Below are 25,446 nucleotides of genomic sequence, written 5' to 3' on the forward strand. Positions count from 1 at the left end.
TTGTAAATGTACCCTTAGCTTGTGTGTTGCTGCATAAGATCATTGTAAATTTTAATTCGACTCTTTTCCTTTCTCTCGGACTGTGATGCGCACCCTACTCCGAGACTTCTCAGGGGGCAGAGCGAGCCAGGCAGCCATGGGGGACGCTGCCACACCTGGTGAAGACAACATTTTGGCCTGCTCTTGCGTCGCATGTTCTTCATTCTGTCTTGTTTTTCTGATCGGCGTTTTCGCAAACTTACCTCTTTTTCCGCCTCCGTTTCTGCAGCTCCGATGCTCTCGTTTGCTCAAATCGCTGCAACAGAAGAGACCTCCACACCTCTTCGAGTCGTCCAGATAGATGGGCTGGTAAGGATACATTTCCACGAGCCAATTGTTCAGCTGTCTATCATATCCTTTTTTTTACAAATGATGTTCATTCTCAGACGCGAATAGATATTTTCGGGTAAATATGATATTGGTTCTTGTCTAGCTAGTATGTCGAGAATGCCTACCGTGCATTCTTGGCCATGTCCTCCTGGCATAGGTTGTAAGTTCGCTCAGCTGGGGGAATGTAGGATGCCCTCCCGGTCTCAATCTCAAGTTGGTGAGGGGATACCTTGATTTGTCCAATGGCTACTCGCCTGTTGTGTGGCATGTATACATCTAGGTGTCTGGGTTTCTTAATGAAGCCATCCATTGTAGTCTTCATGAAGTGGTATTTGTTGTACAACGTCTTTGGGGGAAGGGGCTGCCTGGGTGAAATCCATAAATGCTGTATGTACAATTGGTAAAGGTCTTGCCCCATCCCCAAGTTCCTCTCTATGTAGGAGAGGTGTACGAAGGGGGATTCATGGTCATACTAGAAGGGGGGAGATGGTCCATGTCAATTCCATATCCTATATACCCTTGCTTGACCTGTGCATACCATGAAGTCTCCTATCTTGCCTCAGCTAGTTGCCTAGAGGCCTTGAGGGCTCTCCTAGGCAGTCTATCTAGGTGCATGTCACGTACTTTGTGTATGATGTCGATGGCTTGAAAAAGGGCCTCCATCATCATGGGAGGTGCAACACACACACACACACACACACACACACAGAGAGAGAGAGAGAGAGAGAGAGAGAGAGAGAGAGAGAGAGAGAGAGAGAGAGAGAGAGAGAGAGAGAGAGAGAGAGAGAGGCTTGGCCCAATCAAAGCCAAACCTTCTCTCTCTCTCTCTCTCACATATGATAACCCGAAATTTTTTATTTTTTATTCCACATTTTTGGTGCAAACTCACCTCGCCAAGTTGAAAGGTCTTCTACATTGGCAGCTTGATCTTATTTAGCACATTGATTTCCTTTCTAGGGAGGACTTGGTCCCTTGGCATACGGCAATTTGTGTTGCTTCTTTGTGGTGACTTTTGTACTCTTTTAGTTATCTGATCTTTTGTAAAGCAAGTTTATGCATGATGGCCTAGAGCAAGCTTGCATCTTGTAATCATGTAATCTTGTATTTTTTTTTTGTAATCAATACGATTACCTATCATGAAAAAAAAAGAGGCTTGGGGGGGGGGAGAGAGAGAGAGAGAGAGGCTTGAAATTAGGATAATAAATGTAAGACTTCAAAGTTGAGGATATTTTAAGGTCAAGTCTTCATAGGCAAAAAATAGCCTATTTTTTGGTACGAATTGGTATGAATGTGTGCTGTATAGAATGAATCGGTTCATATGTAGTACGAATGCAACTATGTTGCTTGTGACGATCTTAGTCTAAAAAATGCTCACTCAATTTGAAAAGCATGTGCTGAAATTGAAGCCATCAATTGTGCAATAGATTGTGAGTCTCTCTCTCTCTCTCTCTCCTTGATTTCTCTCTTCCTTCCATACGCAACTATAGCCATGATGGAGAAGCTCATGGAACAAACTCATCCAAGATTTTTTGTTTAATTGTTTTATTAAAGTGGTTGTGAAACCATTTAATCCTCATGATTAAGACGCTTTGGAGCATACCCATTGAGCCATGAGTTGCGGCCTCAAGGTGTCTAGAGTTGATGAGCATTGGATATTGGTGAGTGCATGCCAAATGTCTCTTAAGTGTAGTCTTCAAGAATACAAAGTGTTGAATTCAATAATTTAGCATTATAGAAACCATAAAGCAAAAGAACACATGGGAGCTACAATGTTCTTGCTTTGAGGCACCACATTAGGTTGGCCCGAACCTTTGATGCTTCTTGCAATAAATTATTGAAGAAGCTTTGAAGAAGCGTAAATATTCAACATTAAAGTAATCCCGATACCACAAATTGGTCCAAACTTCTTGATCTTAGGTTTAAGAGTGGCTGCCATGTGGGTCTTATTGTTCAAATTCCTCTACACTTTTAAACTTGCCATTTCATTTAGGTGATGGGAAGCTTGGAAAAAGGCTAACTAGAATGGTGTTTAAATCAAAGGGGATGGAGCAAAAATAATAGAGATTGAAGATGTTGCCAAATGATTCCATTTTGAGAGAGACTATGGATTTCCCATAAGAAGATAATTGGCTTAAATTTTGCAGAATTTCCATTGGTGTATCCTTATATAATCAAACTTGTTATTGCATATAAGTCGTGAGAAGCTTAGGAAAAGGCTAATTTGAATGGTGTTTCAAATCAAAGGGAATTGGAATTATAGAAGTCGGAAATGTCTTGAAAAACTTGTTAGAGGTGCTCGAAACTTTGAAACGGCTCAAGAAATCTTGAAATACGTTTCCTTGGAGCAATCATGTCTCATTGTTTGAAATGGTGCCACGAGGGGTTTACTTTTGGATCCCCAAATGTTTCCCTTAGTAATTGAGGTTTGGAATGCCTAATTGCAAATTTATGAAATGAACTTGAGTGTGATGAACCCGCCATGTATCTGTTTGGGGGTAGGGGGGACCCAACCCGTGAAGCCCGTGTCATGGGGTATCACCCTCCAATCGGCGTGCTCACAAGCATGCGGAAGCATATCATGGCATGACACAAGAATACAAGTGACAAGGGGCTAAAAACAAAGGGTCTCTCTTGAGGGCCCGAGAGTATATTGCATGGTGGCATGAAGGCACGTAAGCTTTTACAAGGCGCGAAACGTGCAAGGCACAAGGTTCACGGGTAAGCGATTGGCGCTATCAATGTGCTTTCCAACTCGACAAGACACCATGGGTGAGGGAAGGGCTTGGTGCTATCAACGTGCTTTCTAACTCAACAAGACACCGTGGGTGAGGGAAGGGCTTGAATGGGAGCCCGTGAACCTTGTGCCTTGCACGTTTCGCGCCTTGTAAAAGCTTTCGTGCCTTCGTGCTGGCATGCAATATACTCTCGGGCCCTCAAAAGGGGCCCTTCGTTTTTAGCCCCTTGTCACTTCTTGTATTCTTGTGCTGTGTCGTGATACGCTTCCGCATGCTTGTGAGCACGCCGATTGGAGGGTGATACCCCATGACGCAGGCTTCACGGGATGGGTCTCCCCTACCTCGAGACGGATCCATGGCGGGTTCGTCACACTTGGTATCATAGCAAACTCTGCAGTGGGTGCGTGCTGACCCTTGGGAGGGAGAGCCTAGTTTAAGAAAAAGGGCCCCTGTGAGAAAGTCTAAAGCAGCTAGGCTTAAAGATGAGATCGAACGGATGTATGCCAATAGGAGGTAGCTCCTAGTAGATCATGCGATGCTGGTGATCAAAAGAAGGGAATAATGGCAAACCAAGGTGGACCTACTCAAAGGTAATGAAAAGCCCCTTGGCATGGTGCTGTCGAACCTGGACCGGCGCATCGATGAGGTTACTAGCGATCTCGCTTGGAATTCTGCTGATCTGAAAAATGTGAATGCTAGTATAGAGGAATGGTGTGACCACCTCGTCGAAGTGAGAGATTGGGATATCTTGGAGTATGAAAGCAACCTCAAACGGGGTTTTGCACCGGACTATGGTGCGGATATCGCAGACGGCGCCATACTGAGTCTAGCATTCCAAAAGGCCAACCCACCCCCTCCAACTCAGAAACAGGTGAACACACCGACCCCGATTTCCCCCCACCGCACTCAGCTGGGTTCGAGCTTGAGTGAATATTGTTTAGCGACTACACTAGAGACTTTGCGGAGTTGAGTGATGAAGACAGGCATGGAGCCCCAACCTTTTCCAGAAAGGCTGCAAGGGCCATGATAATGTTGAGATGGGCTGAGGTCCAAAGAGATATGAAGATGAAGACCCTGGTCTGCACGGAGTTGAGTTCGAGCTTGTGTGGAGGTGACCCCCCATATGGCATAGAGCCAGGTTCAAGCTCTCGTGATCACTTTCTAGAAAGGCTGCAAGGGCCATGATAATGCTGAGATGGGCTGAGGCCCACAGAGATATGAAGATGAAGACCCTGGTTCGCATGGAGCTGAGTTTGAGCTCGCGTGGAGGTGACCCCCCATCTGGCATAGAGTTGGGTTCAAGCTCTCGTGACCACTTCTATGATAATATTGCCCTCCCGCCCCAACCTTCTTGACAAGGCCGGGCACGTGGTTATGAGGTCCATGATAAAATAACTCTTACTCATGACGTGGAAGGGGAACAATACTCCTTGAGCCGGGAGGGTAAACTAATGGCTGACCTTGAAGCGATCAACCGAGAAGACTCCTTGAGCCGGGAGGATAATTGAATGGCCAACTCATGTTCCAAGCCCCATAGAGTCTCCTTGAGCTGGGAGAATAAAGAAACGACCAACATCCAAAAACAGACTTGCGAAGACTCGTTGCACTAGGAGAATAAAGAAACAGGCAACCCCTATGCCAATGATGGAAACCAAGCAAGCTCCTTGCATTGGGAGGATAAACAAAAGGCTACCCACCCTAAGCCACATCCGAAGATCAGAAGGATGAAGAACTCCTTGAGCTAGGAGCCTAAATAAATGGCCATCCCCGAGGTTGCAAGATTTCACAGCCGCGTAGCGGAAGACTGTGGAGCCACAAGACTAAAGAACGGCCACCCCCAAGGTAAATGACGGTGATCAAGCCATTTCCTTGTGCCAGGAGAATAAAGCAACGGCCTCTTCAGCAGGAGACAGGATAGAAGAAGCAAAACTGAGCTCCAAGAAGTGAAGGAAGATCAAAGTGTAGGCGAAACCTGTGAACCCAATGCCCTGTCCTGAGGTGAAGGATGAGACCCTTGAGTCGACTCCCACACCTCAATCCAAGTCCGTGATTAGGAGAAAGCCGGTGACATTTTCTTTGCAAGTGACCATCCACTCGTATGAGCGGGATGAGGAGTTAACTATTTGTGTATGAGGGACGTGAGCCACCCAAGCCCTTCCCTCACCCATGGCATCTTGTTGAGTTGGAAAGCATGTTGATAGCGCTAACCGCTTGCCCATGAACCTTGTGCCTTGCGTGTTTCGCACCTTGTAAAAGCTTCCGTGCCTTGGTGCCGGCATGCAATATACTCTTGGGTCCTCAAGAGGGGCCCTTCGTTTTTAGCCCCTTGTCACTTCTTGTATTCTCATGCCGTGTTTGATACGCTTCCGCATGCTTGTGAGGATGCCGATTGGAGGGTGACACCCCATGATGCGAGCTTCAGGGGGTGGGTCTCCCCTGCCTCCAGACGGATCCATGGCGGGTTCATCACATTGAGCTTAGGCCATGATAGGCCTATATCTTTCTATCCCTTTAAGACATCCTACTCATTTGCTTTTTCTCCCTTAGAAGTATCTAGTCCCATTCTCTCTTTACCCTTTTTTCCTTTTTACCTCCTCTCCCTCTCTTGATGATGTGGCAAATCTGTTCATTGCCATTTCCGTTTTTGTTCTCATTTCAATTTCCATTATGGAGTTTTCCTCAACTATAGTTAGAGTGAAGATAATAGGATGAAAGAAGTTGCCATCTAGCTCATGAGAGATGTTTCTTGGGATGTTACAATATGATTTGTCAAACTTGGTTCTTCATTTATGCGATGGGAAGTTTAGGAAAAGGCCAATTAGAATGGTGTTTCAAATTAAAGGAGCCAGTGTGGAGATAATAGGGAAAAAGAGGTTGCTATGTAGCTTGTTAGGGGTGTGATGGGTCTTTCTCATCTCTAGTAAAACCTAGTTGATAGAAGTGTGCTTTACTTTACTAGAAGAGTTGATTAGGAAATTGTTATGCTATCCAATAGATTGTTGATTTTTTTGGATGGTGATCATATTAGCCACCAAGAGTTTGATGTCTATTGGTGCATAAGAGTAGAGTTTACACATCTTGTAGGGACAGGTTTTGATGGCCCTTTCAAGTGCAACTCTAGTAAGGGATTCAAGCAGGAGATGGTTGTGTTGGGCCATATAGAAGTGTCCATGAGTCCATGACGAGTTATGTGACTATAAGGTGTGATTCACCTTTATGGGCAACTTATCTTTATGGAATTTCTTAGTTGGTGGAGCAAAGGCTTCATTTGAGGCATTTGGATGATGGTGTCTATAGATGGAGTTTTTGATTTTTAAAGTTGCTTGGATAGGTAGCCCATTTCAAAAAGTACTCATTCATGTTTATGTCACTTCTAGAGCCACATTTAGTTCTTTTCCGCTACTGTTACTCATTGTTTAGTTTTATCATTTCAAAAAGAAAAATTTCAAAAAATTATTCTACCTTAATGTACCAAGAAACTTTCCCTTGAATAAGCTTGGGAGATAAAGTTAAGGTGATCTTTCTAATCATAAAGGGCTGATTCATGTGGCTAAATTTTAGGATCTTATTTTACAAGCATTTTTGTACAACCATGTCCTTACTCATTCTCTTGTTTTCCCAGATCTTAGGTTTCGTTTTGAATGCATTTGCAATCTCTTGGGTTTTCTTCATAATGTGGTGATTCTTGAATATTATGACGACTTGGTGGATTTTGGTTGCATTGGGAGCGTGTAGTTTTATAGATACTTAATACTTCCAACTGCACTCGCTAACCAAAGAACAATCTCCAGTTAGGTCACTTGCTGAAGTTGCTAGCCATCTTGCCAACAATATGAGCTACAAAAAACAAAGCAAACAAGGGAATCTAATGAAGCAATCCACTATTGGTGCTTTGGCTCTAACCAAGTCGACTTCTCCTGGAAGCTACCTCTAAGATTCTTGAAAATTTTGGAAATGATAGATTTAAGCAATTATTCATCGATCAATCTTGGAAGACTTTTGCATAGAGTTTCCCCTATGTCTACTAGAACAACTTTGTATGGTCAAAACGAAGTAGTTGATCAAGGAATTTGGATGGAGAGACTCTTCATTTGTTTTGATTGCTCCATATGAAGCAAGGGTAAGCCTCTTCAAGTGACAAAGAAGTATTGGCTGCTTTGAATGACAAACCAAATAGGATTGTGGAAATCTTTTGGATGTTGGTGATACCACATATTTAATTTCACAGTGGGGCAGAGTCTTTGATGCCCTCAAACTTTTGAGCTCCTTGATTTGCTATCTAGCTTTTGACTGTAGCTTTCCAACTTTTTGGCATTTTTTCAACTTTGTATTGGAAGGTTTAGCTTTTCAAAGCATTTCTTGTGCATAATAGGACTCTTAAATATGAGGATTAAGTGAACTTTGATTCTAAAAGCTATTGTAATTTTTGGTGGTTGAGTTTGAGTTGCTTGTAGCTTAAGATGTCAAACAATGTGTTTTGTGGAATTGGCAAAAAAATTGACATGAGAAATCTATATAGGAAAAAATTAAAACAAGCTTGAGTAAATACTCAACATCCGGCAAACTAGATAGTGCAAATTGGTTTAAATTAAGGGTTTATGCATCATTGATGATTAATGTTGTTGCTTGGTGGTTGTGATAAACCCTTACTCTGTATACACTAGAAATTTTCAAGCAACTCCAATTTCTCAAAGACAACACATAGCTTGAAGATCAACCATGTCTCACATGAATGCTTAGAGAGCCATTTTGCCATATTGGGTCTTGTTTTTTATTAGATAGTTGATGAAAATAAAATTTTGGTGCTGTCTTGAGAACTAATCAAATTAGCCAATAAAATACATTAAATCCAAGGCTAATTATGTGGCTTAACTTTAGACATGTAGTCGAGGTAACCACGAAATGTTTCACCCCTGAAGTGTTTCACCTTGAAACATTTCACCTTTGGGCAATTGCCAAGTGAAATGATTGAGTATTATATATGAGACGGCTTTCTTTATAAACAATGAGTTGCAACTTACACATTTATACCATGCAAATCCTTTCATGTCAACAAATGATGTCTATTATCTATGCAAAGTGTCTAAAAACTATCAAAAAAGCAATTAAAAGGAATTGTTTTTCATTTAAAAATTGTGTTTCAATCAGTCGTTTCACTTAGGGCATTTTGCGTTTCAATAAGACGTTTTAGGCGATTCAATGTTGGGAATAAAGGGTCACCATGCCTTTTCTACGTTCTCAAGTGTGAACATATCCTTAGCACTTGTACTTTACATATATCTATCTAAAAACCTAAAAGAGGTACACAACTTATTGTACCCACACATCGAGCATCTCACACTCTCTACTCTCTACTTTGCTGACCATTGCATCTTCACCATGTACCCATCACTTCAAACCGGTATCAGAGCTGAAGGTTATCATGAGTGCACTTCTTGGAGCCAGTTTGAGTTGTGCCATTAGCAGGTCGTCCTCAGTTTTGGTCAAAGATAGTCACGCAGGTAGCACACAAGTCAGAGGTCGTAATCTTTGTAGGTTGCAGGTTGCAATTGGTCACAGGTCGCAGGTCAGTGTAGGTGCCTGCAAGCTCAGGCGATAGGTTTCGGTGGTAGCTCCCAAGCCAATGCAGGTGTCATGGTGGTAGTCATGTGACATCTTTCGTGGTAGCTCCCAGGCCAATGCAGGTCACGCAGCAGCCCTTAGCAGTTAACGTTTCTTTTCAAAAGGTTTATCCTTGGTAAATTTTGGCGGGCTGTCTTGTGCATGTAAGCATAGCTTGACAAATTTCAAAGATTGGACATGCATTTACTCTCGAAAATTGGGGATGTCTGGTGAATGTTCAAAGATTTTACTCGGAGATGGCTAGGACAACTACAATGGTAACAAGTCGATTTAAACTTCTCACATTGTACATTGAGATTTGCATTTTGAACATTCACCTTGGATACTTCAGGTTGTTGGTGGATAGTGGATTGTTATTATAAAAATGGTTTTGAGCAGATTGTTGTGTGGAAAGAATGTGTGCAATGGCTTGGAATTCTTTTTAAGCATCATCTGGATGGGATATAGAAGCTTGCAAAGGAGAAGGCTTAAGAGAATAAAGTTTAGCTTGTATACTTGTCTTCATATCTTCATTGGAGTGTATCTTCCAGAACTTCTTCTAGCATTTGCAACAATAGAAGTTATTGCCAAAATCACTCAGTGGTGTAGGTAACCACATTGTCACTTTCTTGCCATAAAAAATCTACCCAATTTCTTTAATCATTGAGATAGAAATGAGAAGGTAGGAAAGAATCCTTGTAATGATTTAACAACGCATCCCATGTAAGAGGATGATTAGCACTTTGACAAAGTAAATTATGCCATAGGGACACCTTATATTGTTGTCTTTCTTACCATCAAATTTTGCAAATTCAAAAGACTTATGGTTGATGTGCGAAAATTTGTGGAATTTGATTATATTCGGGTCTCAAAAATTGGGGCTTTTTATGTATTGGTGGAAATTGCAGTGGGAGAGGTACAAATTCTTGAAATTTTGACACATAGAAGCCCGCATAATTTGGGGCCTTTGCAAACTTTGTGAAATTTGTGTCAAATTTGGTTTTGGTATTTACTTGTAGTGCAATTTCTATGCAAATTGAGCACATTGGACCTTAGACAAATTTAGGGCTTTTGCAAAATTTGTGAAATTTTGGCAAAATTGGATGGTGGAATCTACTTGGAGTTATGTTTGATGCAAATTGAGCAGTTTGAGTAGAGAAATTTTGGGGTTTTTGATTGTGAGTCAAATTTGTGCACGTGGATGCATTCGGAGTAGAAATTGCAGCTAAAGTTTGGGGCTTTCTCATGCAATTGATGTATTAGCCTGTGGCACAGTTGCAATGACTTGTGGTGTGCTATAAGTTGTAGCACACATTTTATGACTCCGAAGATTAATTTGCAGATCTTTGTACCTTGGTCATTTGTGTGACTATTGTGGTCACATTTGTTGAATTTTGTGTCACTTTTGAGCTGTAAATCATGGTTGGCAGCAGTGATAGCAGCAATCTTTTGTACATTAAGAAGCTTGAGGGGTGCACACAATTGTGCTATACGGCAGAAGCAGTGCTATAATGTCTTGGTGCAAAAGAAACAGGTGAAGCCCATAAAGACAAAAGGGATAAAACCAGCAACCATGGATCAAGATGAGTGGGATGAGTTAGATGAGCTTGCATGCTCTACTATAGAGCTTTCAATGCTAGACTCTTTGCTCTTTAACATAGAGAAATTGACATCTTCTTATGATACGTGGCAAAGACTTGAGGAGTTATATGCCTTGAAAAGTGCATCAAGTAAGGTTTATTGGTTGAGAAAATTGAAGACCTTTGTATGAAGGAAGGTACAGCCATGTCTGTACATTTAAATGAGTTTAACTCTATTTTCAGTGAGTTGATTGCTTTGGAATTCCACAAAGGGATCTAGGATTGTTGCTAAAGGCTCTAAAAGCGACACTCTTTATCCATTACATGTAGCTAGTGTGCATGATGATGTTTTACCATAAACGAGCAGCCAAGTGTGTCTTTGTGGCATAGCCGGTTGGGCACACGAGTCAAACTGGAATGAAAGTGCTTTCTTGTTTGGGTTATTTGCCATGTTTTTGGTATGTTGATTTTGATAATTGCATATATGGTAAGCATGCTCAAACGTCACATAAAAGATCTCTTTTTCATTAAAATTTTCACCCTTAAGAGTTGGTACATTCAAATGTATGTGAGATGCCAAGGTTGTCTCTAGGGGGAAAGAAATATTTTATCACATTTGCTGATGATGCCGTACGGAAAGCATGGGTTTATCCAATTTGTTGTAAAGATGAGGCATTAGATAAGTTTAAAAAATTATTAGCACTTGTTGAAAATATGACCAGCAAGACATTAAAGTGTCTTCGCTTTGACAATGGTGGGGAATATGTGTCAAAAGCCGTTTAGGCCTTTTGTGACAGCAAAGGGATAAAGAGGGAGCTCATTGCCCCTTATAATTTGCCCCAAAACAGTGTTGTAGAGCGTATGAATAGGACTATTCAGGAGAAGGTCCATACTATATTGTCTCATGCTGTATTACCTCATGGATTTTGGGCAAATGCTGTTATGACAGCCGTACACTTGACAAATCGGTCATCAAACAGGTCTTTGGGGAGGAGAGTCCCTCAAGAAGTGTGGTCGGGCAAGCCACCTTGTGACCTTTGTATGCACACTTGAGTGTGGTTGGTTGCGAGGCTTTGGTGTATACACACAAAGAAAAATGCAGCAAATTGGAGCCAAAGTCTTGTAAATGTATTTTCCTAGGATATGGTGACGAGGGTGAAATGGGGTTAGATTATGGGATCCCGAGAAAAGGAAAATTGTACGCAGCAATGACGTTATCTTTCGGGAAGATTGCATGTATAAACAATCCAAAAAGATCGAAAGGTTTTCTTTATCTGTCTCAGCAGGAGTATGCATCCAAGATTTTGTAGCGTTTCAATATGGAGGGGGAAAAAAGCAATTGGCGCACCATTGCCTCCATATGTGAAACTCAGTGCAAGGGACAACCTTACATTTGATGATGAAAAGGTTGAAATGGCCAAGATTTTATATGCTTTAGTTGTGGGTAGCTTGATGTATGTTATGGTTGCTACACGTCTTGACATAGCATTTGTGGTGGAAGTGGTTAGCAGGTACAAGATACATCCTAGTAGAAAGCATTGGGAAGCAGTGTAAGGTGTCATGAGATATCTTAAGGGCATAGAGGGTTTGTGCATCTGCTTTGGAAAGTAGAAGACATCTATCGTTGGCTTTATGAATGCAAACTATGTTGGTCATGCTAATTGCAAGAGGTCTATTTCAAGGCATGTATTCACCTTCACAGGGGGAGCAATTTCTTGGATTTCCAGGCTACAGAAATGTGTTGCATTGTCTACTACAGAGTCAAAGTATGTGGCTGCCATTTCCGAGTTCACTCCATGTTCCTCCCCGCAAACCCTACTCCCTCCAGTGATCCTCCACTCCAGTGACGGCAAAGACCGGTGGCAGGTTCGGCATCCACTTCTCTTCTTCTTCCGCTGCATCAAAATCTCGTTTTTGCAGGTTTTAGGTGTTTTCAGCTTGCTGCCCACACCCTTTTCGTGGAGGGCATCACAGTCTTAGCTGTCCCTTGCTGTCATCTACAGTTTGGTGCCTATTTCCAGCCTTCCACCCGCCGTTTGCAGTTGTTTACAGTAGAGTGACTGTTGCTGATCACTCTCCATTTAGAAAACAATCTCGTTTTTGCAAATTTCAAGTATTTCAACTTGCTGCCCACACCTTGGACATGGAGGACATTGCGGTCCAAGCTGGCCATTGATGTCTATAATAGTCTGGCACCTGTTTTCAGCCTATTACACATTGTTCGGAGTTGATTTTAGCATGCTGACTGCTATTGTTGGTTTTTTCTTGCGTTTTTAGTATTTCTCTCCTCACCTTCGTTTTTAGTCTTCCTCTCTCTTCACCTGCGTTTTTCAATTGGTTGCAATATCTTACTGCTGGTAGCATCCTTCTCCCATTGACAGCTCACTTATAACCCTTCCATTGCTCTCCCATCCCTTGCGGCGGGCATTGTGGTTCTCTCACACCCCTTGAGGCGGACATTGCGGTTTGTGGTTCGTGGTTTGTGGCGAGCCTCTTCCTTCGTCAACAAGGCACACTGATACCCATGGCTTCTTTACCAACAGATGACCAGACTACTGGGTGCTTCTATTGTGGTATCATCAGACACACCACCGATGCTTGTTGACTTCAACTTTTTTCTCCCCATGCCCCCGGAGTATATGCGTCTTCCATCAGGCACTCCTTGTGCCACCTCTTCTTTCTGGGCCACAGAGCTCGTTTTGCATGGGCTTTCAAAGTACTATGCTCAAGGCAATAAGATGCATTCGATGCGCACTAAGTTTTTTCGAACACATGGAGGATCGATTGGCGCTATGACCTCTTGGAGATCGTCGCAATGCCAACGATAGTCTTCTCCCATCGATTTTGGGTACAATGGCTATCATGGCCTGTGATTCTGTGGTTCGCTTCATCGAGAGAGAGTAATTTTTTGATACTGTCTCCTTGTCAGTCCACTCCTTCGAGAGATAGTGGTTGCTCGACTCCTTCCTCTTCTTCGGCTTCCCGGTTTGCTCCATTGAGAAGAGGCGACTGTTGCCCACTCATTGCTCAATTTGAGCCCTACTCTTCACCCTCGCCTACTTAGGTTCATGAGGCTACCTTTGGGCGTTTTTTACCAACCCAAGATACCTTCTTTGACAAGACTGACGGCACTTCCTCTATCCTTAGATATTTCAGAGTCCGTGATCCATGAGTTTTTGAATTCCTATCTACCTCAGAGAGGGATTCAGAGGGGGATGATCTTTCTTTGCCCTCCGAGGGGGCATCTACATCTATTGCAACTTCAGAGGGGGCTTGTATTCCTCCAGTTTCAAAGGGGTTCCCCACCCACCGCTCAACCCTTCGCACACCTTGGCGAAGACCTTTTACCTTTTTCTTCTACCCTTGGATGGGGTGGCTTTCTTCCAGTAGTCATCTCACCTATTGATACCGAGGATCTTGAGGATCTACCTAGATCAGGGCCTTAGAGGTTCAGTCGCGACTTGGTGACGAGGCCTTCAGATTCCTTCTTACATGGATGCACGGAGCTAGTGGCTTCTTTCCTGAGGTTGAGTTTCGGGTTCTCCAGTTCACTCTATCTACGATTCTTTATTGTAGGTTACCTTTTAGGTGGAAATCTTGGACCTTAGGGATTCTCTACATCTTCTTTCTCCTCTTCTTTTTGCCTTGGTCACTTGGTCAGCATGGAGCCAACTCCCAAGTTCGAGTATGGGCATATTCTTATGGTTCTCGGCACCACATAAAGTCTGACATTCCTTCTCTGTATTGCATGTTTTCATTATCTTTGTACTAGGGAGCTTGGGCAAGTGAACAATTTTCCCACGAGGAACATTGTCCAAGTGGCACCTATTGCATGAGCATTCTTTAGCATGTAGCATTCCATCTCCACCTCACTCTTCTCTTTTTTTCCTTTTTGGGCTTGAGAAAGGGTGTTGAGAAACCCTTTACTCTTCACCTACATTTGCGTTTTTGCATTTTGCGTTTAGTGTTTGCAGCCCCAAGAAGGGGTGCCATCCTAGACTGATTGTGTCTATTTATAGACCTCTCTCACTCATTCTTTATGGTTGATTCATTCAGTTCGTCACCTCTTCTCTCCAGCCTCTCCACTACCCTCACACCCCTTCACAAGGACATTGCGGTTCGTGGTTTGTGGTTGTCTTCATCATCTTCCTTGTGCTATGGCACCCTTGTTTCCTTGTATCACATTCACTCCATGATTCAAAACTTTATCATTTCATTTATCAGAGTTTCTTTTCTCTTCTCTTCTCTTCTCTATGTTTGCCGAGTTTACTCCATGTTTCTCTCTGCAAACCCTACTGTCTCTCTGGTACGTCATCTTTTGACACATACATGTGAAGTATCACTTTATTAGGGATGTACTTGACAACAAAAGCATTGAGCCTGTTAAGGTACATACTATCATGAGGAGTCAGGACATGTATTTTTGAAACCTTACTTAACATGTGGATTAATTTTTAATCACATGGTTAAGTAAATGTTGCACATGTGAGGTGCAACTGGGTTTAGAGTAACTTTACGAGCGTGAGACTCGAGAAAATCACTGGATATCAAAGGCAAAAGTTGTTATAAGTTATGTTGCATAGGAACTTGGTGGTATCTAGTGCCAGTTGTTGGCCTAGATCATTCATTTGGCCATAAGTGTCGATTGGTGATACTAGAGAAGTGGCATTTAATGGTACCTAATGTCAATCTGATGGTCAAAGATGGTGCAGAGACACTTGGAAATGGAAGTTGCCTAACCAATTTAATTATTAGACAGTCAGATTATTTTTCAAGGCATCGAAATAATGATTAGATAAAATTTTCAGTATTTAAAGATTGAAAATCAATATTTAATTATGGCTAATGTTGGAAAAACCATTTGGGAAGGTTGCCACTTGTAAGAAATGCCCATGCAAGACTGAAAAACGTATTTAGAGGTTGGAGAGGCATTTTTAGTGTATTTAGCCTGCAAGAGAGAGAGAGAGAGAGAGAGAGAGAGAGAGAGAGAGAGAGAGAGAGAAGATGCTGTTGGTTTGATTTGCAGCCACTGGAGTACCTTCTGAGGCAGCTAGGGGTAGGAGAAGACCAATCAATAGCAGGCGACAACATTTGCAGGCTATTGAGACAAGGCAGCAGCATAAAATGACTGATTTTCTTCAGTTCTTTGCATCTACAAGCTGTTGTAGCAGGGTAGCAGCTGCATTTGACTGATTTTCAGTCATTCTTTGTGACAAAACTCTGAAATTTTTCTCTCTACAGCTTTCTCTCTCTTCTCCTAGCCATTTCATAGTCTTGCTCCGAAGATCTCAGCATTTGGACCCTTGGAGGTTGAGAAATTGCAGATTTCTCAGTTGTAAACCCTAATTTGCAGCAAAAATTAGGGTTTAGCAGCAACCTCGGGAAGCGTGTCAAAAAAAAAAGAAAAGAAAGAAAGTTCCAAGACTTCGATTTTTCAGGGATGAAGGTGAATTTCAGCTAAATTCAGGTGGAGGACTAGCCAACCATTGAATTTGGGGATTTCCATCGTCTTTGAAGTGGGTGAAGGCTAATTAATTGCCCGAATCAAGGGGCAAATCAGATTGAAGAGTTGTTAGTCACTTTGGACAGCAAGGGGAGTTTGGATTGCGAAGGGGATCGGGAGAATCCCATTGTAAATCAACTTTTTCTTCAATAAAGCTAAAGAAATATTGAAGGGGGTGCCAAATTTGGGGCCAATTGGGTATGCATTGTCCCAGATGAGTAGGTAAATTTGTATTTTCAGATTTGCATTTATTGTTTGCTGTTGCAATTAAGTTGTAATCAAGGATTTACCGCCCATCCATGGAAGGAAGGCTGGTTTCACATACAGATGATAATCTCGTAGATCTTCTCACGAAGGGTTTTCCAGCAAAGTGTTTTGCTCATTGCTGATAGATGATGGGAATTGGATAGTGAACTTTGTACATACTTAGACTTAGTTGATTCTTTTCTTCAACCTTAAGCACAGTGCCTTTAGGTGGGAGGTTGTTGGGAATAAAAGGCCATTGTGCCTTTTATACGTGCTCGGGTGTGAAAGCACCCTTAGCACTTGTACTTTACATATATCTATCTAGAAACCTAAAAGAGATACACAACTTATTGTACCCACACATCGAGCATCTCACACTCTTTACTCCCTATTGCTGCTCCCCTCTCTCTCTCTCTCTCTCTCTCTCTCTCTCTCTCTTTGTGCAACCATTACCATTGTTGACCATTGCATGTCCATTGCATACCCTTCACTTCATTCAAGTGTTTTGCGTTTTAGTGTCAACAAAACACATATTGTGGCTACTATGCATGTAGTGGACAAATTTTGGGCCATGGGGCACAATGATGGGTTTGTAAGGTTAAATGTGACTCTTTCAAATAGAGTGGTTTTAAAACTGTAATTCGAAAGTTTGGCTAAGTTTTGGTAGTAAGATCTTAAAACTCATGGATGAGAGAGAGAGAGAGAGAGAGAGAGGCTTTGAAGCTATGGGAGGTGAGGATTGCAGACCTCTTGCAGGATTGGTCAAGTGTGACTATCGAGTGAAGGCAATCTTGAGTAGTTTGGTTGTTTGGCCATGATGTTGTTGTCACCTCTTGTTCGTCGAGCTCCATAGTTTGCGCTTGTTTACTAAGAAAGCAAACTATTCACTTGCAAATGGAGTCGTGGCTAGACTTGTGAATGCATTTGCTGGTTGTTAGAGCTATTCAGGACAATTTTGTTCTTTGAAATGTCAAGATTGGGTAGAGCAATTTTTTGAGCTAGACTAATTTGTATGTGATTGCTCCGAGAAATTGGGTCCAAAATTGTGTTGTCATTTTTAGGGTTTAGCCTTTTGAAGTTGTCAAATGGGCCTACGTGGTTTCAAGGTTGGTTCGAGTTTGACTATGATGGTGCTAGGGTCATGAAGCATTGGAAGATTAATAATGTCCCAAGAAATCAGTGGAATTTCAACAAATTGTACTCCCAATTTGAAGAATCTCTTTGTTATCTAAAGAAAGAATGCATTGCAAGGTGCATTGAGATTGGAGCCAACCGGCCTATGTGCCTTTTCATTATCCAAAGAAATATGCAAGGGGTGCCAAGGTTGGGGCCAATGGGTGTATGTGCAGAGTGCCTCTAAGTAAGAGTATTCTAGTTCCCATCTATGTGAGTATTTTGTTTGCTGATTTACTGTCTTATGTTGTTTGTGCTTGCTAGGCAAATATTATACTACCTTTGAGCCATCCATTGTAACCTGAAACGGCATTTTTGACCCTTGTTTCGGGAGCTTTGAAATGTGTTTCAAGAGTGATTGTTGTTGGTTTTTGTTGGGGGGGGGGGTGGTTGGGTTGGGAAAAAGGTTTTTGTTTAGGGGGAGAGGCCTTGAACTTTACCTACATGTGTTTCGGTTTCTGGTCGAGTGGCGATGTGTTTTAGTTCTCAGCTTTCAATTTTAGCCTTAAAATTATGCTATTATTGCATGTGTTCGCATGCCTGTTTCTCTTCAGTAGATCCTTCGATAGTGAGAGGATTTGTTTCACCATTCATTCAATAAGAAAGTAGTGAATCGAAGATTTGCATAACTAAGAAAGTAGTAAAAACTTTGAACTCTTGCCAGCAACCTGTAGCTCCCAAATAGTGATATGAAGGCTTGAAACCCTCAACTTGTCACAATTCTTTTGATATAAGAGATGGAGACAAGTTCATGTGACATGAAGGCTTCGAGTTAGTGTAAAATTTGATAAAGTGGTGTTGTGTGTATTGATAAAAGTACTTATGTTTGGATTTAATACTGAAATCCAAAACTCCTTCCCCCGTTTCCAAAACTGGCCGAAACTTTGAACTTCTGTTTTTTGCCGTTTTTGTTTCCCCTGTTTCCAAAACTCCTTTATGCCATGGAGCCATCAGAGCTCGGTTTCAGTGGTCCACATAGATTTCTGAATTGAGGTTGGTGGTTTTTTGTGCCGGTGATCCTTCATAAAATGCAACTCTCTCCAGCACTCCCCCTCACTCCTCCTAAGCTTGCTTCTACGAGAGAGTAGTGTATCCTCAAACTTGTTGGGTTGCTGCAGCCTATTCTTTGGACATGTTGACAAACATCTCTTTATGGGTTTCTTTTGAGCTTTGCTGCTCTCTTTTAGCTTTGTTTCTTTTTCATCAAAACCTTCTATCTGGTAACTGCTTTTGCCAGTGAAAGGTGCTACATTGAAAGGCAAAAGATATGAACCAAGGTGCTTGCATGTAGATAAGTTGTTGAAGTTGCAGTGTTGAAATAGAAACTCTGAATTTATTTACAGCAGATCAATTTGATTCTGTGAGAGCTAAAATAAAAATGAAGTATAAAACTAAGACTTGATAAGGTTGGATTCTTTCCACTGCTATAGTTAGTCCCTATTCCCATACAATTAGCTATGACTTTCAATGGTCCAGCTTTGAAGTGGAATATTGGACCTATTGTCAACTGGCATATGGGGTGAGAATATGAATATTATGGAGGAGTGAAGACAGTAGGAAACATTGTTGGGGAGGTCAAAGGAGGTTGAGGCTGATGGGGACAAGGTGAAGGTGCCAGTGTTTTGACACCTGAATTCCACTTTGTGATATAAAAAAATTTGAGGTTGCAAAGTTTGGTACATGAGGCTTACAGTCGGCATGTAATGAATGAAGTAACTTGGGCCCTTGTAGTTGTGATGTTTGGTCTTCATACGATGGATCTTTATTGTTTAACTAGTGTGTCGTATGGGCATCTGTAGCCTCGACTTTTCCCTCCAGAAAGATTTTAGGCCTTTGTATTGTTAGAGAGTAAGCATGATGGATCATGTGAATATGGCACAGGAGGCTTACAGTTGGCATGTAGTGAATAAAGTAACTTGGGCCTACATGAGGCTTACAGTTGGCATGTAATGAAGCAAGTAACTTGGGCCTTTCTAGTTGTGATGTTTGGTCTTCATAGGATGGATCTTTACTGTTTGGCTAGTATGCCAAATGGGCATCTGTAGCCTCAACACTTGTTTTCCTTACTAGAAAGGTTTTAAGCCTTTATATTGTTAGAGTAAGCATGATGGATCATGTGATTATGGCACAGGAGGCTTACAGTTGGCATGTAGTCAATGAAGTAACTTGGGCCTTTCTTGGTGTGATGTTTGATTGTCTTTTTATGATGGATCTTGACTGCTTAACTAGTGAGTCATATAGGCATCTGTAGCCTCAACTCTTGTTTTCCCTCCCGAAAGATTTCAGGTCTTATTGTTAGAATATAAGCATGATGGAACATGATTGTTGTTTTATAATTATAATAAATTTTGATATCTGTTAAAAAGTGGTGTATGCTTTATTTTGTGTTTTTGTGCAGGTGGTTTTGAAAATCATCAAGCATTGCAAAGATTTCATGCCGGCACTTGTGACAGGCCAACTTCTTGGTCTTGATATTGGCAGTGTTTTGGAGGTTACAAACTGTTTCCCTTTCCCGGTAAGACCTTTGATACCCAGTGAGTTGAAAGTGCTTAATGTCCACATGGGATAAGGATGAACTGAATTTCAGAGTCGGGGAGGAGAGGAGGATGAAGAGGTTGAAGCAGATGGGGCAAATTATCAGCTTGAGATGATGCGCTGCTTAAGAGAAGTGAATGTTGATAACAATACAGTTGGATGGTATTATGTGCTTGCTCACAGCCTCTTTTTTTTAACCCCCTAATTTCTAGGTCATCTCCCAATAAATGTGCTGAAATGCAAAATTTTGAATTATCCATATAACAAGTTGATTACATACTTCATCAGAAAAAATGACCAGTTGACAGAGAATCAGCAGAGCCAGAGGTGTTAATCTGGAAGTCTGCTTATCTTCTTTTGATTTTGCAGGTACCAATCGACATTTATGGGCTCCTATCAAACAGTTGAGCTGATTGAGACTTTCCTTAATTACCAGGTAGTTGTCAAGCTGTTTCTGTTACTGTAGAATTGAAGTCAAAAACAGCCTAGGGTCTAACATTAGGGTCTTCCACAATTCTTGTTGTGTCCTTCAGATAAAGTAAAGCATTAGGAACTTGCCCTTCAACTTGAACCCACCAATTTTACTTTTCACAGTGACAGCTGTTGTCACATCTCTATTTTAGCGGCACAGTCAATCCATTCAACAGGGTATACAAGTTATTGTATATTGGTGTCAGTTAGGGCACTCTCTCTCTTCTTTTTGTTATTGAGTTGCCCGATTCTGATAGTCAGTTTAACATTTGATGACATTGCTGGGATGTTGGGGTTGTGTGGTCTATAGAGTAATTTGGATGGGCAACTTGAAACAAATGCTGTGCCTATTTAGCTTGCTGCATTGATTATGATGTCTCAGTGCAGATGTTCTAGGTGTATTGACTTGAACTTGGTCTGTAACTCTTTTACATGCAGGAAAATATCAAACGTTGTGTTTGCATTATTTATGATCCACAGCGATCTGGGCAGGGTGTTCTGGCACTGAAAGCACTCAAGCTTACAGATCCCTTTATGGATCTTTATCGCAATCAAAGTTTCACAGGGGAAAAGTGTGCTATCTTCACATTCTCAAGCATTTGCATTTTGATCGGCCACATATGAAGTGGTCACACTAATATTGTTGCTTGGCAGGTTGAGAGAAAAGAACCTGACATGGCAGGATATATTTCAAGAAATTCCTGTGAGTGTTTACTTGGAGTTGCATTTAATGTCTATAAACCGTTTTAGTGAACTTGCCTTCTTTTGTTTTGAAGATTTGTGGAGTAAGTTAATGTAATTAGACAGGTTAAGATTGTTATGATGAACTCAAGGGAATTTCAACTTGGCCAGATCAAAGAGCACTGAGATTATTATACTTGAGTACACTAAAGGTTGTAGAACTACATTAGGATTTCGCTACAACATTCCCAAAAACTACAAACAAGTCGTACTATAAACAAAGATGACCACTGGTTTTCTAAACTGTATATGTCATCTTTATTAATGAGGTTTTTTCATCTGCTGGGGTGCTGAAGCATGCAGAGATTGTTCATTCTCTGCAGGTAAAAATCTCAAATTCTGCTTTGGTTAGCGCTTTCATGTCAGAGCTAGAGACAGAGTCACCTGCTACTCAGGTACCATGAACAGGGCATTCAGTATAAATGGACTACTGTGAATGCAAAGCTTAACTTGCTTGACCTGCTTTTGTTTGAAAGTTTGCTCAGGTTCAAACCTTTAACTCTGTTCTTTCTTGGGCTCAGTCTGACTTTGATAGGCTGGTCCTGTCAACCAACCCATTTATGGAAAAGAATATGGAATTCCTGATTGAGTGCATGGATGATCTTTCCATGGAACAGCAGAGGGTATAATATTGTTCTTGAAGTTAAAAATTATTGTGATTGTAGCTCTTAGCTTTCAACTAGACAGCTGCCGTGACATTGCTTGAATTTTTTTTTTCTTTTTTTTGTAGTTTCAATATTACTATCGAAACCTGTCCAGGCAGCAAGCACAGCAACAAGCTTGGTTGCAGAGGAGGAAGTATGAGCTAGAATCATCACTCAGCCTGCATGTCATGTTTTTGTACAGTACAGATTTTGGCTGTGTATTCTACGGATGCTTGTAACAAGCTTTTCTTTTGTCTCTGTAGGGCTGAGAATATGGCAAGGAGAGCAGCTGGGGAAGAGCCATTACCAGAGGAAGATCCAAATAATCCAATTTTCAAGCCCCTCATCGAACCTTCTCGCTTGGATGGCTATCTGATAACAAACCAGATCTCGAACTACTGCAGTCAGATAAATGGGTACACCTCATTTGCTTTCCCCCCGGGCCCCCTTTTACCCTTTCAATTCTTTACTTGTGTAGATGTAAGGTTTATTAGAAGTGGTATGTAATTCGGGGAATGCCCACTCACTTTTGCAATGATAAGCTGAAGCATTTGTCTTGCTTGTCAGGTTTGCTGGTCAGAGCTTTATCAAGATTTATACAATGGATGCAGTTCATGAGAGCTAGCAGTTGTAATCTTTCTCCACACTGTGGCTGGTAATTTGGGGACAAGGATGTGTTTACATCTTGTTTTGTTCTTTTTGTAAAACTTCTACCCAGAGAGTGGTGTATGTTTCAGGAGTAATTAAATTTAAATGTAAAAGACACTTCCAAATCATAGTAGAATTGTACTAGTTCGGGCTTTTTTTTTCTCATTGTTTCAAGTTTTCACTGCTACGATGAAAAGATCATAACTTGCTCCTACCAAAGCTCTAAATACTTGAGCATCCCCACACACCCCCTTGCCCACCTCCCTTCTAAGGGCTTTGTAGCTATACCATGGCGTTGCTACCAGAAACACCTATGTAGGGACTAGTAGTGACTTTGAGCCCTACTTGGTTTCTACTCTACTTGTGATTCCCTATACCCAATGGTGAACCCTTATATGTGCGGCGTTATGAGGGTGTTGTCTTGGGGTGTGCCTATGTTGTACCTTTTCTTTCTTTGAATAATATAAGAGTATACCTTGTGCTCATATATCGTGTTACCTTTCTGTGCCATGTTGAGTAAGTGAATGAGTGTAGTATATCGCACTTGGTATTAGAGCAACTCCTGCTCTAAGCGAAGAAGTGCTCATGGAAGTAGGAGAGGAGATCCAGTGTCCCGAAATCGTGTGGAGACGATCCACTTCGTGTCACCCCTCGTTACGTTGGCCCCTGTCATGTCGACTCTTGGCATGACGACCCTCGACATGGCGACCCCGACACAAGCCAACATTTGAAGATGTGACACGGCTTTCCCGTAGCACAACCACCATCCGAGGGCGAAATGCAGCTTCCTACGACAACATGGAGGATGATAGAGAAAATGCACCCATCCTTGTGGTTGAACAGAGGAAGAAGAGCCGAGGTCATGAATGGATAGAAGCTGAAGAGGAGAAAGTAGTCGGCCTAGAGAGGCTATTGGAGGGCATGTTAGGCTTGTTGGGCTCAATCTAGAGGAACATCCAAATGAAGGAGCAAGAAGAGGAAAAGAGAAGAAAACTAAAAGTGGAGTAGGGTTATAGAGAGTGGGTGATACAACAACAAGAAGAGGAGAAAATACACAAGCTGCAAGACGAGATGGATAGATTGACAAATAGGCTAGCTAGAGAGGGTACATCTAGAAGAGCTCAAGATACAATGAAAGAGAAAAAGAAGATAGTTGAAGCTGGAAGCAAGGACAAAAAGAAAGACAATAGTCAGAATCATAAGGAAGATGAGGAGAGTGAAAGTTCAAAAGACGACTATGGCGTTCAAAATGCCCCAACCCACCAAGTACAAAGGAGAGAGAGACGGGTTGATTCTAAAGAAGTGGATTGCAGAGGTAGACAGATACTTGAAGTATGTTAGGATCACTGAAGACAGGAAGGGAGAAGTGGTAGCTATCTACTTAGAGGAGGACATTGCTAGCTAGTACCTGTTGGAATAGGAGCACACCATCTTTTCATGGAAAGAACTCTAAGAGAAACTCAAAGATTACATCATTCCAAAGATGAAGAAATTCAAAGTTAGACTTCAGTGGAGAAATCTCAAGCAAATATAAGGGAAGGTGAAAGAGTATGTTATCAAGTATAGGTAGTTGATGCTGTAGCTACCTCACATGGACATTGAAACTAAGTTACACGGTTTTCTATTTGGCATGCAAAAATGGGCTAGAAGAGACGTGGAAAGGTAGGAGCCAACCGGTTTAGTTGAAGCCATGAGAATGGCTAAAAGACTAGTCAACCTTGAAGAGAGGAGGATAGCCCCAGGGAGCCAAACTAGATTCAACACCAATCTCACCACCAACTCTTGGACCTCGAGATCCAAAATCCCTAGAGGTCCCTTCCCAGAGATTCGGGGTGAAGTCTTAGGAATAACCTCAGCTGCATCACAATCAACCTTGGTGCCAAGAGAAGCAGTTGGGTGATGAGGAAACAATCACTATAAACCAAATCCTAGTATATTATATGGGTTTGTGGGATCAAATACATCATGGTGGAGAAGCCTCAATCACAAGAGTTAGATGTTTCAAGTGTGGGGGACTCCATTATTAGAATAGATGCCCCATGGACGATACTACCTCAATAAGCGGGTCTAGGGTAGCAGTCACTAGTGCTTATGGAGGACAGGAGCCACAATCCCCGTGTATCCAAGAAATCCCAAGTGGAAGTGAAGAGAGTCTAGACCACCCAAGGGTGGAAACAATTAGTGCTCGCCCCAATGAATGGCGGCCCGCGTAGTAGCAATTCAACACTTATACCTCAAAGGTAGAGTGAGTGAAGGGGATCAAGCCATCATGGAGACATAGGAGCCACCCATAACTTCATCACTCCAGATTGTGGAGCCAATCATGGACTCAAATTGTCGAAGGCCCAAGCAGGGTTAATAGTAACCTTTACACAAGGAGAAGTCAAGGAAGTTAAACAGGTCTTTGTAGTGCAAGTAGAAGCAAGAAAATGGAAGGCCAAACTCAACTTCTTAGTCGTTCCCATGGATGATTTTGAAGTCATTTAAGCCTTGAGTTCTATTATAAGTATGTCATTGCAATGTTTGGAAAAGGAGTTAATGAAATGATGCTAGATATGCCAGGAGAGGGCGTTAGAGTACCCTGTGAGAGAATGTAGCTCCCAAGTTGGACAACAATCAAAGTGCAGATGAAGGAGAACAAGTCTGGAGTCTCATGCCAAAGGGCGAAACCAATACCTAACAAACCAAGAGCACCAACCGAAGCGCCGCCTTAAGAAGTCACCCATATTAGACCTCACATCATGACTTGCAGTGCCAAACAAGTGGAGAAATCAGCAAAGCAAGGGAACATGGTGTATCTATGCATGATTTGGCCCATTGAGCAGGAGGTCACCAAGAAGTCCAAATCACAAGTTGGCAATAGAGAAGTGGAAGCAATACTTGAGGAATATGCGGATGTGATGCTAGCTGAGCTTCCTAAAGGCCTACCACCCAAAAGAGAGGTAGACCACAATATCGAGCTAATCGCAAGGGTAGTTCCACCAGCTAGAGCCCCCTACCTTATGAATCACATTGAACTCATGGAGTTGAAGAAACAGTTACATGAATTGAAAGAGCAAGGAAAGTAGAAGCAATGAAGAATTGACTTGTGTTAAAGACCGTGAGGAAAGTTTGTGAATTTCTAGCGTTCACGATGTTTTGTAGAAGATTCATCAAGGATTATAGCTTGGGAACCACGCCACTATCCCACCTCACCTAAG

General features: G+C 41.9%; 1 protein-coding gene across 1 annotated transcript; it reads left to right on the forward strand.

The window, feature by feature from the left end:
* On the forward strand, positions 1 to 22,400 carry TIF3H1 (translation initiation factor 3 subunit H1). Its single transcript, XM_087676191.1, has 12 exons — positions 1 to 158; positions 269 to 348; positions 19,606 to 19,722; positions 19,795 to 19,904; positions 20,112 to 20,178; positions 20,652 to 20,785; positions 20,868 to 20,916; positions 21,278 to 21,349; positions 21,476 to 21,577; positions 21,685 to 21,752; positions 21,862 to 22,014; positions 22,166 to 22,400. The coding sequence occupies exons 1-12, from the start codon at positions 86 to 88 to the stop codon at positions 22,221 to 22,223; spliced, it is 1,083 nt and encodes a 360-aa protein (XP_087532317.1). The 5' UTR covers positions 1 to 85; the 3' UTR covers positions 22,224 to 22,400.
* Positions 22,401 to 25,446: the final 3,046 nt, after the last annotated feature.

Source organism: Lygodium microphyllum, chromosome 4, assembly GCF_053477565.2.
Source record: "Lygodium microphyllum isolate KBCC chromosome 4, Lygodium_microphyllum_v1.1.10, whole genome shotgun sequence".
In the NCBI taxonomy this organism is placed as follows: Eukaryota; Viridiplantae; Streptophyta; class Polypodiopsida; order Schizaeales; family Lygodiaceae; genus Lygodium; species Lygodium microphyllum.

Excerpts from the sequence above, each read along its gene's own strand:
- TIF3H1 (XM_087676191.1), top strand. The coding sequence starts at position 86 with ATGCGCACCCTACTCCGAGACTTCTCAGGGGGCAGAGCGAGCCAGGCA. Across the intron at positions 19,905-20,111 it reads GATAACAATACAGTTGGATG|GTACCAATCGACATTTATGG; the intron begins GTATTATGTGCT and ends TTGATTTTGCAG. Across the intron at positions 21,578-21,684 it reads TTTCCATGGAACAGCAGAGG|TTTCAATATTACTATCGAAA; the intron begins GTATAATATTGT and ends TTTTTTTTGTAG.